The following is a 17,444-nucleotide window of genomic DNA, read 5'->3' on the forward strand; positions in this document are numbered from 1 at the left end:
GAGGATGTGTGTGGGTTTGGTTTTGTTTTGTTTTAGATGGGAGGAAAAAACACCTTGTTTGTATGCTGTGTGAATGATTGACTACAGAATAAAAATCTGGTATAGGAGTTGGAAGGGGAGATCAGCTGAAGCAGTGTCCTTGGGTAGACAAGAAGGGAAGAATCAAGCATTTAAGTGGAGGGATTAACTTTAGAGGGGAGCCCCTAGAGGTCATTTATGGTAACAGGCAGGCACACAGCAATTGCTCCTGTGTATGCTGGCAAGGAGGTACGTGTAAAAGCCAGAATCTGAAGTTCTTTTACAGTTACTTCAGTTTTCTCTGGGTAACTGGAAGTAAGATCTTCAGTCAGTAATGAGGAATGGGGAGGATTTGTTGGGGATTTGAGGAGAGAGGAAAAGGGGAGAAGTTATTTAGTTAGTAATTTAGGCCAGAGGGAAGTAAATGGGTTTTATTATATTTTAATTTTAGCAGTGTTCTTAAGGAACTGAATGTTGGGATTTGAAAGTGAAGTTTGCTGCTGGTTTAGTCTGTTCAGGTCAGTAAGAATTTGTTTAGTGCTTGGCATAAAACAGGCCAGACCGAACTATGTCTAGGAAATACTAAAATGTTTTCTCTGAATAGAAAAGATTCATTAACATTACAGAAAAATTTCTGGACATGAACAACTTGACACCTCCCTTGACCAGGTAGGTGAATAACTATTATGTCCTAGGCTTTGCATATAAGGATAAAAAATATACTTAATATATCTTAGAAGTTATTTCAGATCAAAAGAGTAGTGTTGCTATATGTTGCTGCTGCTACTGCTAAGTTGCTTCAGTCGTGTCCAACACTATGCAACCCCATAGATGGCAGCCCACCAGGCTCCTGTCCCTGGGATTCTCCAGGCAAGAATAGTGGAGTGGGTTAGCATTTCCTTCTCCATGAAAGTGAAAAGTGAAAGTAAAGTAGCTCAATCGTGTCTGACTCTTGAAGACCCCATGGACTGTAGCCAACCAGGCTTCTCTGTCCATGGGATTTTCCAGGCAAGAGTACTGGAGTGGGTTGCCATTATCTTCTCCATTGCTATATGAAGAGGGCTTATATGTTTTTATAAGTTGGATTAAGAGAACTCATTTCTTTTTCAGCTTGTGGTTACTGGGATGAGAAACCACCCTATGAATTTGCCAGTGCAGCTTGCTGCAAGCGCCTGTGTATTTAATTTAACCAAGCAGGATCTTGCTGCAGGAATGCCTGTCCGACTCCTGGCTGATGTGACCCATTTGCTGCTCAAAGCCATGGAACATTTTCCCAACCACCAGCAGGCAAGCATATGGGAATTCACATTCAAATGGTCTTTTTAGTGTCTACTACCCATCTCCTACCTCCATACAGTTCATTTTAGTAGACCAAAGCTGGAAATTCCTTTGGAGGCTGTGAAGTAATAAGTTTTGTGGTGTGACTGAGTGCAGGGCGATAGAGAAGTAGAATACTAAAGAATGCCTTCCTCACCTAAAAGTATTTCAGTCCAAACATTGCGGGAAATAATGCAAGCCATGTAAAACTTCTTGCACCGAGACCTTGAGTTAGTGATAATTTCAGCGTACAGGATTAGGCGTAGAGCTTCTGCTCTGAGCCAGACATTGGTTCAGTACTCCGTGCTTAGGAATAGAGAAATAAATAAGACATGGATTTTCTGTTTCTATCAGTATAGGTAGTCTACAAAACCTGTCCTGTTCTTTGGATGAAAACGAAAAATGCTGCTTGAATTATATTTTTAACTCTTAAAATTTAACAATGAGTTGGCAAGTTAGTAGAAAATACTCAGAGACCCAAAACTAAGTAAATTGGCAACCCAGATTGGTGAGTGGATCATTAAAGCCAGCTTCCCTCATTGAGAACAGCTGCCAAACTAGATGAGTTTTAGCCTTTGGTTTTCATGGACTCTGGAAGCCAGGTGAACAGAGAACAAAATAGGACCCATCCAAGGGCCACCAGAAGGGAGGGAGATTAGCTGGAACTATCCAGTTTATTACCCTATTTCTCATCTAATAAAAAAGATTTTTTAAATGTGCAGATAAACTTATGTGGGTCCAGTGGAAGTCTTTGAACCATAGGTGAGCAGAATAAATGTTCTAAGACATGTTATGCTTTATAAATGTCTTTTTTTTAAAATAGAATCTAACAAAACAATGTTTTATTCAGGATTTTTTTTCTCTCTTTGGTTCTTAGTTACAGAAGAATTGCCTCCTTTCACTTTGCAGTGACCGAATTCTTCAAGATGTTCCATTCAACAGGCAAGTGGTAGCACCAGAACTATGGGACAAAATGGAATTTTAGAAATCTGTCTTGGGTCATTTCTTACCAGTTAGGATATTCCTAGTGTACAGTTAATCAAGTAGGTGGGATTGTGTATCACTTTATAGAATGCTGAATCTACTTTTTGTAATTTAATGCTTTGATATTCATGAGAGCAGATTCTATTTTCATACCTCTTTGCATAAGAATTTGTACTGATTATAGTTTTTAGAATGTATGCACAGTGTTGTAGGCTGAAGAAATTGAAGCATATAGAGATTAAGTATCTTGCGCATTGTTTTGTGACTAGTGATTGCAAGGCTAGAAAGGATCAAGTCTAGTTTTAGCTCCAGCATTCTTTTCTCTGTATCATGCCTCATATTATTATAGTTATTTGATACTGAATTATAGGAGAAACCTTTTAAGCAGAGGTTAAGGGAGACCATATAGCTGGATTCCAGTGAGTAAAAAGGGTTTCCTTATTTTGTAAGATGTGATTTGGGAGCTAATTTTTTTTTTTCATTTTACTATTTTAAAATATAATTTTTTAGTGATGGTATTTTCAAAAATAAATTTATACTTTATGATTTAATGAGAAGTATATTTCTCAAGCAGCAATTTTATAGTGATTTACTTTTATTTGGGTAATAGTACACTGTTATCTGACATGCTGATGGAATGAAGTACTCCGTTTACTATTTGAAATAAATAATTGGTTCAGATGGTAAAGAATCTGCCTGTAATGGCAGGAGACCTGAGTTTAGTCCCTGGGTCACAAGGATCCCCTGGGAGAAGGAAATGGCAACCCACTCCGGTATTCTTGCCTGGAGAATTCCATGGACAGAGGAACCCAGTGGACTGCAGTCCCTGGAGTCACAAAGAGTTGGACACAGCTGAACGACTAACACACTTTCACATGTATCTCATGAAGATTACTGAATTTTATTTTATAAATATATTAAGCATCTGCATTGATCACATGAAGTCATGGGTTGAAAACACATAATCTCCTAAAGAAACTTATAAACCACCCCAGAGGTTGACAGACTTTTCCTTAAATGACTAGATATTAAATGTTCCCGGTTCATGAGCCATAGGGTCTCTGTTGGACCTACTTAATCCTCCCATTGTACCTCCAAAGCAGCCATAGACACTTTAACAAAAAAAAAAAGGTGGGGGAGGGGAATAACTGTTCCAGTAAAACTTTGGAAGACAGACAGCTAGGCCCACAGCTTTAAAATCACTTGAGGTGGGCTGTTGTTTGCCCTTGATGTAGCCAGTGAGTACAGTCTGCTAGAATTGAGCTCCTTTGTGGTAAGAGACAGAAATTGGTTAATCTTTGCCTCTCGTGCTTAGTACTTCAGTGGGGCTATTTGATGGATGGATCAATGAATGAATTAGGAGTATAACAGAAGACAGTCTTTCATAGAAGAGGATGACAGAATGTACTGGCCCCCCAAGCAAGGACAGAAAGATTTCATTGGCTTGGTGATCATAAAAGATTTCATTTTAGTGATGGCATTAAGATAATAAAAATAATAACCAATGTATGAAGCACTTGCCAGACACTGTGCTAGGGGTTTTAGGTATGCTTATTCAGTCCTTGCAACAGTCCTGTGAAATTGTTACTCTTGTAATCTTCATTTTACAGATGAGGAAACAGAGGCACAGAGAAGTTTAGTAGCTTGCTCAAGGTGATAAGATAGTAAGTAGCAGAATTTAGATTTAAATCCAGACTGACTCCAGAGCTTCTACTTTTTATATCCATGTCATATTGCCTTGAAACCGAAAATTGACTGCGTTGATTGTTCTGTGGGAACTGCAGAAGTAAAGGCACAGAGGAAATCAATACTAGTAAAAATTGACCTTTATCAAAAGTTTGATATGTGCCAAGGTCTGTACGAAGTCTTGAGCTTTATGTGTGATATGATATAATCCTCACAACAGTCTTGTGGAAGACTGTATTATTTTACAGACAAGATAATTGAAGTTCAGCGAGATGAAGAAAGTTACCCAGGGTCCCAAAGTTAGTACATGCTGAAGATGATATTTGAATCCAGGCTGATTCCAAATTGTATGATGTTCTTAATGATGTGACTACATTGCCTCGCAGGATAAAACAATGTATTTTATTGTTATCATTAACATTAGGTAGAATTAGAATTCCAACCCCCAGATTCAAAGAACTTCAGAATCCGCTTTTAACTTTTAATACTAGGTTATATTATTTGATATGTATGGACATGTTTTGAGACTAATAAAGTTTCCATATATCATATCCTCTCTTTTCCTGTTTTATTTATTTTTTCTCTAGCATATGTCAGTACCCAAACATGCCATATACTTTACTTATTTACTTATTACCTGTCTTCCCCACTAGAGTGTAATCTCTGTGAGAGTAGAGATATTTTTCTGTTTTGTTCACTAATCTGTCTCTAGCACCCAAAACAATATCTGGCACAAAGAAGAAGCTGAATAAATGTTTTTGAGTAAAAGAGTGAGTATTCCCATTGTGCTAAGTACTGAGGGGGAACCAGAAAATACTTAAAATTATTATTATCACTACAGAATAGAAATATGTTATACCTCTAGAAGATGAATGTCAGATATTTTTGACCATATTTTCCAAACTCTCTGTTTCTTTACAGTGTTGTCAGAATTAATAATACCATCTCCAAAATACTAAGTGTACTTGTTATTCTCTATCAGTCAGGAGGAACTTTCCTTTTCTTTCTCACGCACCTAAACTGTAGCATCAGTTCCCAGCTGGAGCTCTGAAACTATTCCTGGGACCTCCAGGGTTAATTCATGAAACTCTTCGTGTGTTTTCAGGTTTGAAGCGGCCAAGCTTGTCATGCAGTGGCTCTGCAACCATGAGGATCAAAACATGCAGAGGATGGCGGTTGCTATCATTTCCATTCTGGCTGCCAAGGTACCTGAACTCATGTTTTATAATTTTCTGTAGGAAACTGTTTCCCCTGACAGTTTAGTAAACCAGGTTAATTTATTCAAGCTGCATTCAGTATTGCAGAATTCCAGGTTGATCAGAGGTTCTGGTCTGACCTTTTACAGTGAATCATATTAAACTCACACTAGTAGATCCTTGGACATTTACCTTGTCTTCTGCTTGCTTGCAGCTTTCTACAGAACAGACAGCCCAGCTTGGTGCTGAGCTCTTCATTGTCAGGGTAAGTCTATGCAGACCCCTAAACAGTTTTCATTTTCATTATTCTCAGGCAGTGTTTGCTTATCTTTAGTGTTTGCCAGTACTTCACTTGCCTATCTTCTGAGATTTTATATTTCAAAAGTTTGTTACTTCTTAGTGAATGTATTAATTTCTCTTCATTGGGGCAGCTTTATTCTTTAACAGGAGATGGAAAGAGTCCAGAACTAGGAATCGGATGACCCGGGGTCTAACTTGTAAACTCACTGTGTGAATTTAGATACATTACCTGGACCATTTGGGCCTACTGCTGCTGCTGCTGCTGTCACTTCAGTTGTGTCCCACTCTGTGCAGCCCCACAGACAGCAGCCCACCAGGCTATCCCGTCCCTGGGATTCTCCAGGCAAGAACACTGGAGTGGGTTGCCATTTCCTCCTCCAGTGCATGAAAGTGAAAAGTGAAAGTGAAATTGCTCAGTCGTGTCCGACTCTTAGCGACCCCATGGACTGCAGCCTACCAGGCTCCTCCATCCATGGGATTTTCCAGGCAAGAGTACTGGAGTGGGGTGCCATTGCCTTCTCCACTGGGGCCTAAATAAACCTGAATTCCTATCTAGTTCACATAGTTCTGTGATTTTGTTATTTATTTAAAAAATGTGGCATCTCTATTATAGTCACTTTGCTAGATGCTTTAGGGGAAAAGATAATGTAAAGAGCTAATATATGATTTTGGTTTGCTTCAGTTGAGGAATTAATATAGTGAACAGTGAAAACTTAAAAGCTTTAAAGAGACTAAGTTGAAATCATGCCTTATTCCCAGTTCTGTCACTCAGCAGCTATGTGATTTCAGGCAAGTCACCTACATTTTCTTTAAAGTAATAAAAAATGCTTTATACAGTTGTTAGGAAGATTGAAAAGGAAAGAAAGATTGAAGGAATATACTAAGTTCCTAGCACAAAACACAACACATATGTTAGACGAGTAGAAAAGGCTGCTGATTTTATTTATTTTTACTCTTTTCAGGGATGACATTTTAGTTTTAAATATGACTTTTTATTGCTCTGTATGAGTTGCAGTAATTTTGGCTAGAGGTGTATTCAAAGATTATAAGGAAGTAGTTCATTTATATGCTTTGGGAGAAAATTAAGTTTAATTTGAGTAGCAATTAGCAGGAATTAATAGTAGTAGTAATGGTGATGCTAGCCAATTTTTTTTTAAGCCCTTAATTAAGTTCAGATAGCCCAATTCTAGTGCCACACTCTTGGCCACTATGCTATTAAGTTACATAATTGCAACTAGATGTTTGTGTTTCTTAAAATTTTTTCCTTCATTGTGAAAGTGAAAGTGAAGTCGCTCAGTCATGTCTGACTCTTTGTGATCCCATGGACTGTAGTCTACCAGGCTTCTCTGTCCATGGAATTTTCCAGGCAAGAGTACTGGAGTGGGTTGCCATTTTGTATATAACTTTAAATAATAGTACTCATTAATGTTACTTGTATCTGTTTTAGCAGAGCTCCCTTTACCCCCAGAAGTGTAAACTAAAAATGGAATTATGGGTGGCCCATGTAGGTCTTAAAATATTCATTTTTCAAGCTTACATTTCTTAGGTTTAAAGCTATGATAGAAATAATTTACAAATGGAATTTCAAAGCTATTATCTTATTTAAATCCAATTTAGACTTTAATTCTCTTACTACTGTATATAGTTCATTCTTTCTTTTTTTCTTAAGGAAAACATGGGGTTAGAGAGAATTAGGTCTTCCAATTCTTACTTTCTCTTACTAAGTTGGCTATGATAAAATTACTTAATATTACTCGGACTCAATTTCCTCTTCTGAAAAATGAGGACGACAGTATTACAATATAGGATATAATTTGCTGATATGTAGTAAGTATTGGATTCATTCCCCCTTCATTCCCTCCACCTTTTTTATCCCAGGATCTGAAGTGAGTATATATTGTGACCTCTTGGGTAACGTAGTAGATCCTAAGTTTTAATCATTTTGCTTTTCATTTTATTTACAGGCGATTAGATTATAGGTATGACCAGAATATTACAGAAGCATTTGTGAAAATCCTTTTTTTCTTGTAGAAGGGATCAGAATATTACAGAAGTATTTATGAAAATCCTCTATTTTTTTCTTGTGAAAGGAAAAGTCTAATCCAATAGGCTGTTTGTTGCACTTGTAAAAACCTTTATAGGAAATGTTTGAACCCATGAAACTAATCCTCATGGATTTGTTAGTCCATGTTATTACCACTAATTATAATAACAATTCAATAATTAGAAATTCTATTTTCCTCTTTCAGCAACTTCTTCAAATAGTGAAGCAGAAAACCAATCAAAATTCAGTGGACACTACTTTGAAGTTTACTTTGAGTGCACTTTGGAACCTCACAGATGAATCTCCAACCACTTGCAGACACTTTATTGAAAATCAAGGGTTAGAACTCTTCATGAGGGTTCTAGAGGTTAGAATGGGAATTTAGCCTACAGCTTTGGACATTCATTTATTGATTGATTTGAGCATTTGTTTATTATATTTGGTTCTTTAGTTATAGATATCTCTTTCTTTTTATAGTCATTCCCAACTGAGTCATCCATTCAACAGAAAGTCCTAGGACTTTTGGTAAGATACAAGCATTTCCTGCTAAGTTCAAGCTGTAATTATTTTCCATCTAGGTATTACATAGAAAAATGCTACTCTGTTTGTAAACACATAATGATGTTAAAAATATATGTCGATATAATCAAGTGGAAAAAGCAGGCTACAAAGTTACATATTTAGATTTTCACCATACTAAAAGGAAAAATATAAATTACATACTTTTCTTTATATTTTGTGGTATAGCACAAAGCTTCATTCACTGTGAGCATGTTTTACTTGTATAATCAGAAGAAAAAAGATCTCATGAAAAATATCACTAATTTACAAATATTCTTAGAGTCTATGTCTGGTAATTGATGATTACTACTTAAACAACTGTTTAACAAATCAGGTATTCCATAAGTATACTGAGTATGTTGAAGTGAGTCCTCTAGGATTTTGAGACACAGAGGAGGATCAGATTTTTATCACTTTTAATCACTGAAACAGAAGTGCCTGTAAAGGCTGTTTTAGAGCAGACCTCTGCTCTTGAGGAATTAGATCACAGGAGGCATAGGTTAGTAAATTGTGAAAGAAAAGTAGATTAATGTTTATTTTCTAGATGCAGAAGTATGAGAGATGGATTTTTGGGAAAGCTGAGGGCTGGCATTTAAAGAGGACTACCTAGGGACTTCCCTAGTGGTCCAGTAGTTAGGACTTCATGCTGCCAGTGCAGGGGCATAGGTTGATCCCTGGTCTGGAAACTGAGATCCCACATGCAGTGGGTTGTGGCCAAAAGACAGAAACAAAACCTAAAAAAAACCCTATAGTATCTATTTACTATAGATTTAGTTATATAAAGCAGAAAATGTAAAACTATCTAAATGCCCAGTAATAGGGACATGTTAAGTAAACTACAGTATTTGATTGTTTTATTCATGGTTCATAGGATTAATAGATACGGAATTTGGCTCAAGTCATTATAAGAGGAAAAGGGGAATTTATTTTGAATATTCAGAAAGATCACATAGGGCTTTAAAATTGCTTTTTAAAAAAAACTTCTTAAAGAACACATGCTTACTATACCTAGTAAAACAGTGCAAAAACGTGTTTTAAAAGTATAAGGTTTTGTCCTCAACCTTCCTTTATTTTCATTTCTGTGAATTAATGTTAATACATCCTGATGTGCTTCCTTCCGTTATCTTTTTCCTTTACTTTGTGATTGAATTTTTTCAATAGTTTGAGATATTGATTCTAGTTTAATTTTTCATGATCAGAGAATGTACTTTGAGTCCTTTTGAATTTATTGAGACATGTGTGGCCTGGGATATGGTCTTTCCTGGTCAATGTTCCATGTGCTCTTTAGAAGAATGAATATTCTGCTTTTGTTAGAGTGTTCGATATATGTCTATTGGTCGATAGTCAAGTCTACCATAGACTTACTGATTTTCTGCCTACTTGTTCTGTTAGATAGCGTTTATCATGTTCTATCAGTTTTTGCTTCCTGTACTTTGAAGCTCTGTTATTAGGTTCAAAAACTGAATTGCTACGCCCTCTTAATTGATCCCTTTATCATTATGAAATGGCATTCTTTATCCCTGGTAATATTCTTTACTTTGAAATCTCCTTTGTCTCCTTAATATAGCCAGTCCAGCTTTGTTTTGACTGATGTTGACATGGTTTATCTGTTTCCTTCCTGTTACTTTTAACCTATATTTTTCTTTATACTTAAAGTGTGTTTCTTATAGACAGTATATACTTTGCGCCCTGGTTTTTATCCAGTATGAGAATCTCTTTTTATTTGGACTGTTTGGATTGTTTACATTTAATGTAATTATTGGTATGGTTATATTTGAGTTCATAAACTTGGTATTTGCTTTCTGTTTGTCCCATCTGTTCTTTTTTTTTCTTTTTCTGCCTTTTTTTGGTTTGAGTTTAATAATGTTGTTTGATTTCCTTTCTTGGTTTATTAGCTATTACTCTGATTTGCTAAGTTAATGATTATTGTGAGTTTATAGTATACATTTTTAATCACAGTCTACCTTTAAGTGATTTTATATGATTTCATATATATTATAAAAACCTTTAAAATAATAGATTTCCATTTTTGCTCTTCTTTCCTTTATGTCATCATTGTCATGTATTTTACTTTTATATATGTAATAAACCAATAAACATTGTTTTTTATATCAGTTATCTTTTAAGGAGATTTAAATACTTTTTAAAAACTTACATGTTTTCCCAAATAGTTACTATTTGTGATGCTCACTTTTCCTTTATGTAGATCCAGATTTCTATAATTTTCCTTCTGCCAAAAAAGCGTTCTTTAACATATTTCATAGTGTGGGTCCGTCTGGTACTGATAAGTTCTTCAGCTTTTGTATGTCTGCAAACATCTTTATTTAATCATCATTTTTGAAAGTTTCTTTTTTTGCCAGTTGTAGAACTCTAGGTTGATAGAAAAAAGGTTGATTACCTTTTTTCTGACTTGCCATCTTTCCAATGAGAAATCTGATGTCATCATTATTTTATTCCTCTCTATGTATATGATTTTATTCCTTTGGCTACTTTTAAGATTTAGGATTAGCAACAACAATTCTGTGTAATTTGATTATCATGTGTTTTGATGTAATTTACTTCATGATTCCTGTATCTGGGATTCATTGAACTTCTTGGTTTATAGTCTTCAAGTTTGAAAAGTGTTTGGCCATTATTTCTTGAAACAAAAAATGTTTTATACCCCCCTACCCCCAAACCCACTGGAGTCCTTTGGAGACTTCAATCTCATATTTTAAGCTTCTTAAAATTCACAACTCAATGGTGCTTTTTAAATTTTCTTCTGTTTTCTGTGTATGTTTCAGTTTGAATTGTTTCCATTGTTATGCCTTCTAATTTAGTAATTGTTTCTTCTTCAATGTCTAATCTGCTATTAATCCCAACTAGTATATAGTTTTTATCGTTAGACGTCATTTTCTTCTCTACAACTTCAATTTGGCTCTTTTTTATATTTTATATTCCAGATTTTTACATAACTTATTGAACATATGAAATTTATTCATAGTAACTGTCCTTCTCTGCTAATTTTAGCATCTGTGTTAGTTCTGGGTAAATTGCAAATGATTGATTATTCCCCTCAGTTTGAGTTTTGTTTTCCTGTCACTTTACATGCCTGGTAGTTTTTGATTGGATGCCAGACATTTTGAATTTTACCTTGTTGGGTGCGGGATAGTTTTATTTTCCTATGACATATTCTTGAATTTTGTTCCAGGATTAACTGACTTACTTTTAAACAGTCTGATCCTATTTGATCTTGCTTTTGTGATGTATTAGGAGGATCCAGAGTGTGCCGAGGCTAGGGCTAATATTCTGTACTATTGAAACAAGACCTTCCTGAGTACTCAGTGCCCTGTGAAAGAGTTTTCTCAGACTGGATGGTCAGAACAGGCACTACTCCTGGCCCTTTCTGAGTGCCAAGAACTTTAATCTTTTTAATACCTCATTTTCTACCTTCAAATAGTTTTCTCACAGTCATGCTCTGATCAGTGCTCTGCTGAATAGGGTGCTATGCCCTGCAGCTCTCTGAATTCTCTTGATGTACAGTTCTCTTCTCTCTGGTTCTCTGTCCTGTGACTTGCCTTGATCTCCCTGGATTCCCAGCTCCATCTCTCCAACTCCGTGTGTCCACTGGGCTCTACTTGAATTGTGTATCACTGTGCCACAGCCTGGGAACTCTCAAGGCAGCATCTCATCTTGTTTGTTATCCACCTCTGAAGGTCACTGTTCTTCATTACCTAATGTCTAGTATCTTGAAAACTATTGTTTCATGTGTTTTAGAATGGAAAGTAAGTCTGGCTCCTTTTATTTCATCTTGGTCAGAAGTAGGAGTCCTCATCAGTTTTTCACTGTACAGATTTAAGAATGAAAAATTTGTCTTTTATACTTACAAAAGATCCTGACACTAGGAAAGATTGAAGGCAAAAGGAAAAGAGGGTGGCACAGAATGAGATAGATACATAATATCACCAACTCAACGGACATGAGTTTGAGCAAATTCCGGGAGACAGTGGAGGACAGAAAAGCCTGGTGTGCTATAGTCCGTGGAATTGCAAAGATTTGGACGTGACTTAGTGACTGAACAACAACAATGTATTTCTTTTACTATTAAAAAAAACACTTTATCTTAGTGTGGGTATGTTGGCAATGAATTTTCATTTAGGTTTTGTCTGTGTGAAAATGTCTTTATTTCATTTTCAAAAGGTAAATTTTTTGGTCACTATTGAAGTCCAAGTGGACATTTTTTCTGTTGGGTTTTTTGGTTATAATTTTCATAAATTGGAATAATTTGTGCCATTATTTCTTCAAGTATGTTTTTCTGTACCCTTTCTTATGTCCTTTCTTTTTGAGACCCTGATTAGAAGTATGTTAGATTGCTTGAAATTATCAAACAGGTTATGTGACAGAAGTACTTTACTGGCTTTTTGGCAGTTTTTTTTTTTTTTTTTTTCCTTTCCATGTTTTGGCTTGAATGTTTTCTACTACTGTTTTTTAATTTTTCATTTTATATATAGATAGATATATTATAATTATATACATATAGTATAATAATATATACATTCTTTTTGGAAGTTACCTTTAGGTCATTTTTATATTGTCTTTTTTTTTTCTCCTCAGGTTTATATTTTTCTTTCGTTCTGTAATATATTTATAACATTTATAATAGCTGTTTTAAATCCTTATCTATTGGTTCTATTATCCCTGTCATTTCTGGATCTATTTTTATTGATTGACTTTTCTTCTGGTTAAGGATCATATTTTTCTGACTCTTTATATGTCTGGTAATTTTTCACTGGTTGTAGCCATTGTGAAATTTAATTCACTTTGTTGGTCACTAGATTTTATTGTTTTCCTTTAAAGAGTCGTGGACTTTGTCCTGGTATTCAGTTAAGCTACTCACAGATCAGGTTGTTTCATTCAAAGCTTACTTATAGGCATACCTCATTTTATTCACTTCACAAATACTGTGTTATTTTCCAAATTGAAGATTTGTGGCAAGTCTGTTGGCACCATTTTTCTAACATTATTAGCTCACTTTATGTTTCTGTGTCACATTTTGATTATTTTTGTAACATTTCAAACTTTTTCATTATTGTTACATTTGATATGGTGATCTCTGATCAGTGATGTTTGATATTACTACTATAACTAGTTCAAGGGCTCAGATGATGGTTAGAGTCTTTGAGCAGTAAAGTATTTAATAATCAAGGTATGTACAGTGTTTTTTTTTTTAATGTAATGCTGTTGCATACTTATTAGACTACAATATATATAGTATAAACTTAACTTGTGTGTGTACTGAAAACTAAGAAGTTTTGTGTGGGTCCCTTGATTGCAGTATTCATTTTTTTGTGATTGTCAGAAACCAAACCCACAATCTCCAAGGTATGCCTATATTTGCTTTGTTAGAGTAGCTTCAGATCAGCCTTTCCCTTATTGCTTAACCCTAGTTACCCCACTATACTCAAATGCTTTGTTTAGATGAGATCCCTTCACTCTGGCTGGTAAGAATGTAAACTATTCCTAAACCTGTGTGACTTTGGGATTTGTTCATATATTGCTTTCTGGTAGTTCTTTCCCTAGTTTCATGGGGTTTCATTTCATATCAGTAGTCAGCCAAAGATTTTAAGGGATCCCCCTGCTGTCTTTTTCTTTGGAAATTTTTCCTTTTTATTACTCTGTTCTATAGATTTTTGCTGCCTTAGCAACCCTACACACGGATCCTTATCTCTTCAACTCAGCAAAACTCAGATTCTCTTTAGATTCCCCTTATATGCACAGCAATCTAGAAACTGCCCTATTTGAATATCTTCTCTTGTATCTATACAGGGATCGGATTCCTGGTATAGCTATTCCATTGTCTCATAGCTATTGTCCATTCTCTCATATATTTTGGCTGGTTTCCCAGTAACTTGTTTATTACAACAAAGAATGGCCCATGAGTCTTTTGATGCTTTGTTCCAGATATTTCTTGTTGGTTTTTGTTTTAATGATGCTGTCTTTGCATTTTTGTGTGTGTGTGTTTTAAACTTCTTAAATCAGGTACTATCTTGTAGTTGTATTGCATGAGATTCTTGCGGGAGTCTAATTCACTACTGTGTATTTGATGATTCTCTCATTATGGATTATTTTCATTGTGAATTGTAATTTAGCATTTTCTGTGAGGCTTTGAGTTCAAGATGTGCCCTTCTCAGAGGGTCTTTATATTTCTTTCTACCAAGCTTGGAGGAGATGGAGGGCTACCTTTGTTTGTTTGTTTGTTTATTTTGACCACACCTCACAGCCTGTGGGATTTTAGTTCCCCAGCCAGGGATTGAACCCAGGCCCTTTGGAATGAAAGCACAGAGTCCTAACCACTGGACTGCCAGGGAATTCCCTTATTTGTTTATTTTAAAAGGTATATATTTATTTCCTTTTTTTATCTCTGTAAAATGATACATGCTGTGTAAAAAATATGAATATGGAAGAATATAAAAAATAAATGTGAGATGCCTTTTCTTGTTTGAATATGTGAAATTAGAGAGGGGCACAGGAGACTTTGATTAATCATTTATGGTGATGGAAAAATACAGGATTATGTACATTCATGTAGTGGGTAAAGTTATACCTGTCTCTTCTGTCTTCCCTCTTCGGTGGTTGGAAAAGAGAACTTAGTCTTTACAGAGGATGCATTTGGATGTGATGCCTTTCCTTTTCACTTGTCATAGAATGACTTAAGCTAGGGAGTAAATAGTTTCCTAACAGTGAAAAGGCCAGGGTTTTTGGTTCCTAAGAATTGGAATCAGTGTGTTAGGAAAAGAATAATGATTTCATAGATCAGATGGAGTTTTGAGAAAGAGGATTAATCTTCAGAAGAGTGAGGTAAGTTGGGTCTTATATTGTTTTGGAGAAAATCAAGCACAGCCTAAATTGTAAACCCCTCGATTGTTTCCCATGTGAATAGAGGTCTTCCTTATGTACTGCCTAGGCAAGCCATCATATCCCACCTCCAGATAAAACACCTACCTTCCACAGGCCAGCAGGCAAATTTTGACATTCAGTGGAGGTCCTAGGCTATGAAGTTTTTAAGACAGAGGATCACTATATTGCTCACGTAAATGAAGACAGCTTTCCTGTCTTCATCTTACTTAGGCTCTCTACATTACTTAGAACTGCTAATCCTTTCACCCTTTAAAAAAATCACTCATTTTTGGCTGTACCAGGTCTTCGTTGTGGTGCGGGCCCTTCTCTAGTTGTGGGGCGCAGGGGCTGCTCTCTGGCTGCAGTGCCCTGGCTTCTCGTTGCAGTGGCTTCTCTTGTTGCAGAGCATCTGCTCTAGAGAGTGTGGGCTCAGGAGTTGCAGCACACAGCCTCAGTAATTGTGGCTCACGCGCTCCAGAGTGCGGGGCTCGGTAGTTGTGCACGGGCTTAGTTGCCCCGTGGCACGTGGAATCTTCCTGGACCAGGGATTGAACCCATGTTCCCTGCATTGGCAGGCAGATTGTTAACCCCTGGGCCACCAGGGAAGTACCCCTTTCATCCTTTTGATGTACTCACCTATCTCTGCTTTCTAGATAACCAAACTTTCCCCTTACCTTTCCTACTGTTTTCCTCTTACCTCTTATGGTTGCTCTCAGGTTGGAGTTTCCCCAGACCAAACAGATGGTGTAAATTTGAACTACAGTCTTGCTTGAGGGCAGGCCCCTGTTTATAAATTACAAGGGAAGACTTTTCCCTTTAGGCCAGAGCCCAGATCACAATAGGCTTCTTTCTTCTGTCTCTCTGTCAGGCCACCCTTTTATTGAGGTGTAATGCTTTGAAAATTCTTGCATTGTATGCAGAGTCTTAGTATCTCTGGTCCTTACTTCCAAACTAGCATGGCTGTTAAACCCAGTTCTCTTGCACCCTGCCCACCCCCTACTGCTGTGAGCCAGAGATAGCCTGTTAGGCGCTAGTTTGATTTCCTGTTTACATTGTATTCCAGACAAAAAAGTTACATATTTAAAGTTTGTTTGCTGTTTTTCACCCAGCACAACTAGATATTGTACAGCAGGAAATTTTTAGGTTATCTAGTTCACTAATTCACTTGAAAATAAACTACTATTTCTTTTATTGTTTGGGGTAGAGAGGAATAAAATCACCTATAATCCCACAATGCTAACATAGAAACAGTCTTCACCTTTTGTCCATACACATTTAAATCATTACGGTGTCATTTAGCCATTTACTGCACATAATTACTTTAATTTTTCTATTTTTTCCCCCAGAACAATATAGCTGAAGTACAAGAATTGCATTCTGAATTAATGTGGAAGGATTTTATAGACCACATCAGTAGTCTTCTACATAGTGTTGAAGTGGAAGTCAGTTACTTTGCAGCTGGAATTATTGCCCACTTAATATCTAGAGGTGAACAAGCTTGGACATTGAGTCGCAGCCAGAGGAATTCTCTTCTGGATGATCTGGTAGGGTAACTTGCTGTTTTCTGGAAGAATACAAACAACATTCATAATGATTAAACTATCAAAGCCTCATCATGCAATACTAAATAAATATTATAATCCTTTCCGTGTGTCTTGTGTCTTTCAGCATTCAGCTATTTTGAAATGGCCAACTCCAGAGTGTGAGATGGTAGCATACAGGTAATTAGCAAGATAATTAATATTAAGCCAGCCTAGTCATGTTGCTTGCCTAGAGGTCATTCCTATTAGATGTATGATTGTTTTCCCTTAGGCATCTGTGTTTTTACTTTATTTTGCTACCTATCAATTAATCAGTCCTTCTTCATGTTCATTGAAGACCGGTGCCAAAGTCTTGTTCTATCCTCTTGAAATTCAAAGGTGAATAAGATATGGTGCCTCCAAACAAGAACTTTACAGCCTAGTCAGGGAAACCAAATGTAAATCAGAACTAGAAGCAGCACCTGATTTGTTTAGGGAAGCAGTTTGTAATTATTAAAGTGCATACTGGATTCTAACTTTATTTATGACAAGTGATTTGATAGATAAGTTACTAATATACCTGAAGTATTCCAGATTGCTGCATAAATATTATCATTACAGTTTATTTTGTTGTCTATTTTATAAATGCTGATGCTGCCAGTACTTTTTATTCCAGTATGTTTCACCCATTTTGGGGCAGAATACTAGAAGAAATAGGCTAAATTCTGGACCTCCTTCATGATGTTCTATAGGCTAAATTCTGGACCTCCTTCATAATGTTCTATTGGTTAGTTATCAACTAACTTCTTATCTAGGTTTCCAAACCAAGGTCTACTGTTCTTCAGAATGTATATCTTCAAGACCAAAAGGTGCTTTTTGAGAAAAAGTACATTGTTCTGATCACCTTCTATCTTCTGCACCAAGACTTTTGTTTGAATACAA

At 36.1% G+C, this 17,444-nt stretch overlaps 1 protein-coding gene across 4 annotated transcripts in view; it reads left to right on the top strand.

The window, feature by feature from the left end:
• The window catches only part of ZYG11B (zyg-11 family member B, cell cycle regulator), a 74,059-nt gene that overhangs the window by 40,118 nt on the left and 16,497 nt on the right, over positions 1-17,444 (top strand). For all 4 annotated transcript variants that reach the window (XM_027970293.3, XM_042248212.2, XM_060409283.1 and 1 more), the window contains 8 exons: positions 1,129-1,305; positions 2,213-2,277; positions 5,111-5,210; positions 5,416-5,466; positions 7,751-7,912; positions 8,023-8,070; positions 16,329-16,526; positions 16,651-16,703. In XM_027970293.3, coding sequence (XP_027826094.1) covers positions 1,129-1,305; positions 2,213-2,277; positions 5,111-5,210; positions 5,416-5,466; positions 7,751-7,912; positions 8,023-8,070; positions 16,329-16,526; positions 16,651-16,703 — 854 coding nt within the window. The remainder of the gene's footprint in view (positions 1-1,128; positions 1,306-2,212; positions 2,278-5,110; positions 5,211-5,415; positions 5,467-7,750; positions 7,913-8,022; positions 8,071-16,328; positions 16,527-16,650; positions 16,704-17,444) is intronic.

Source organism: Ovis aries, chromosome 1 (assembly GCF_016772045.2).
Source record: "Ovis aries strain OAR_USU_Benz2616 breed Rambouillet chromosome 1, ARS-UI_Ramb_v3.0, whole genome shotgun sequence".
In the NCBI taxonomy this organism is placed as follows: domain Eukaryota; kingdom Metazoa; phylum Chordata; class Mammalia; order Artiodactyla; family Bovidae; genus Ovis; species Ovis aries.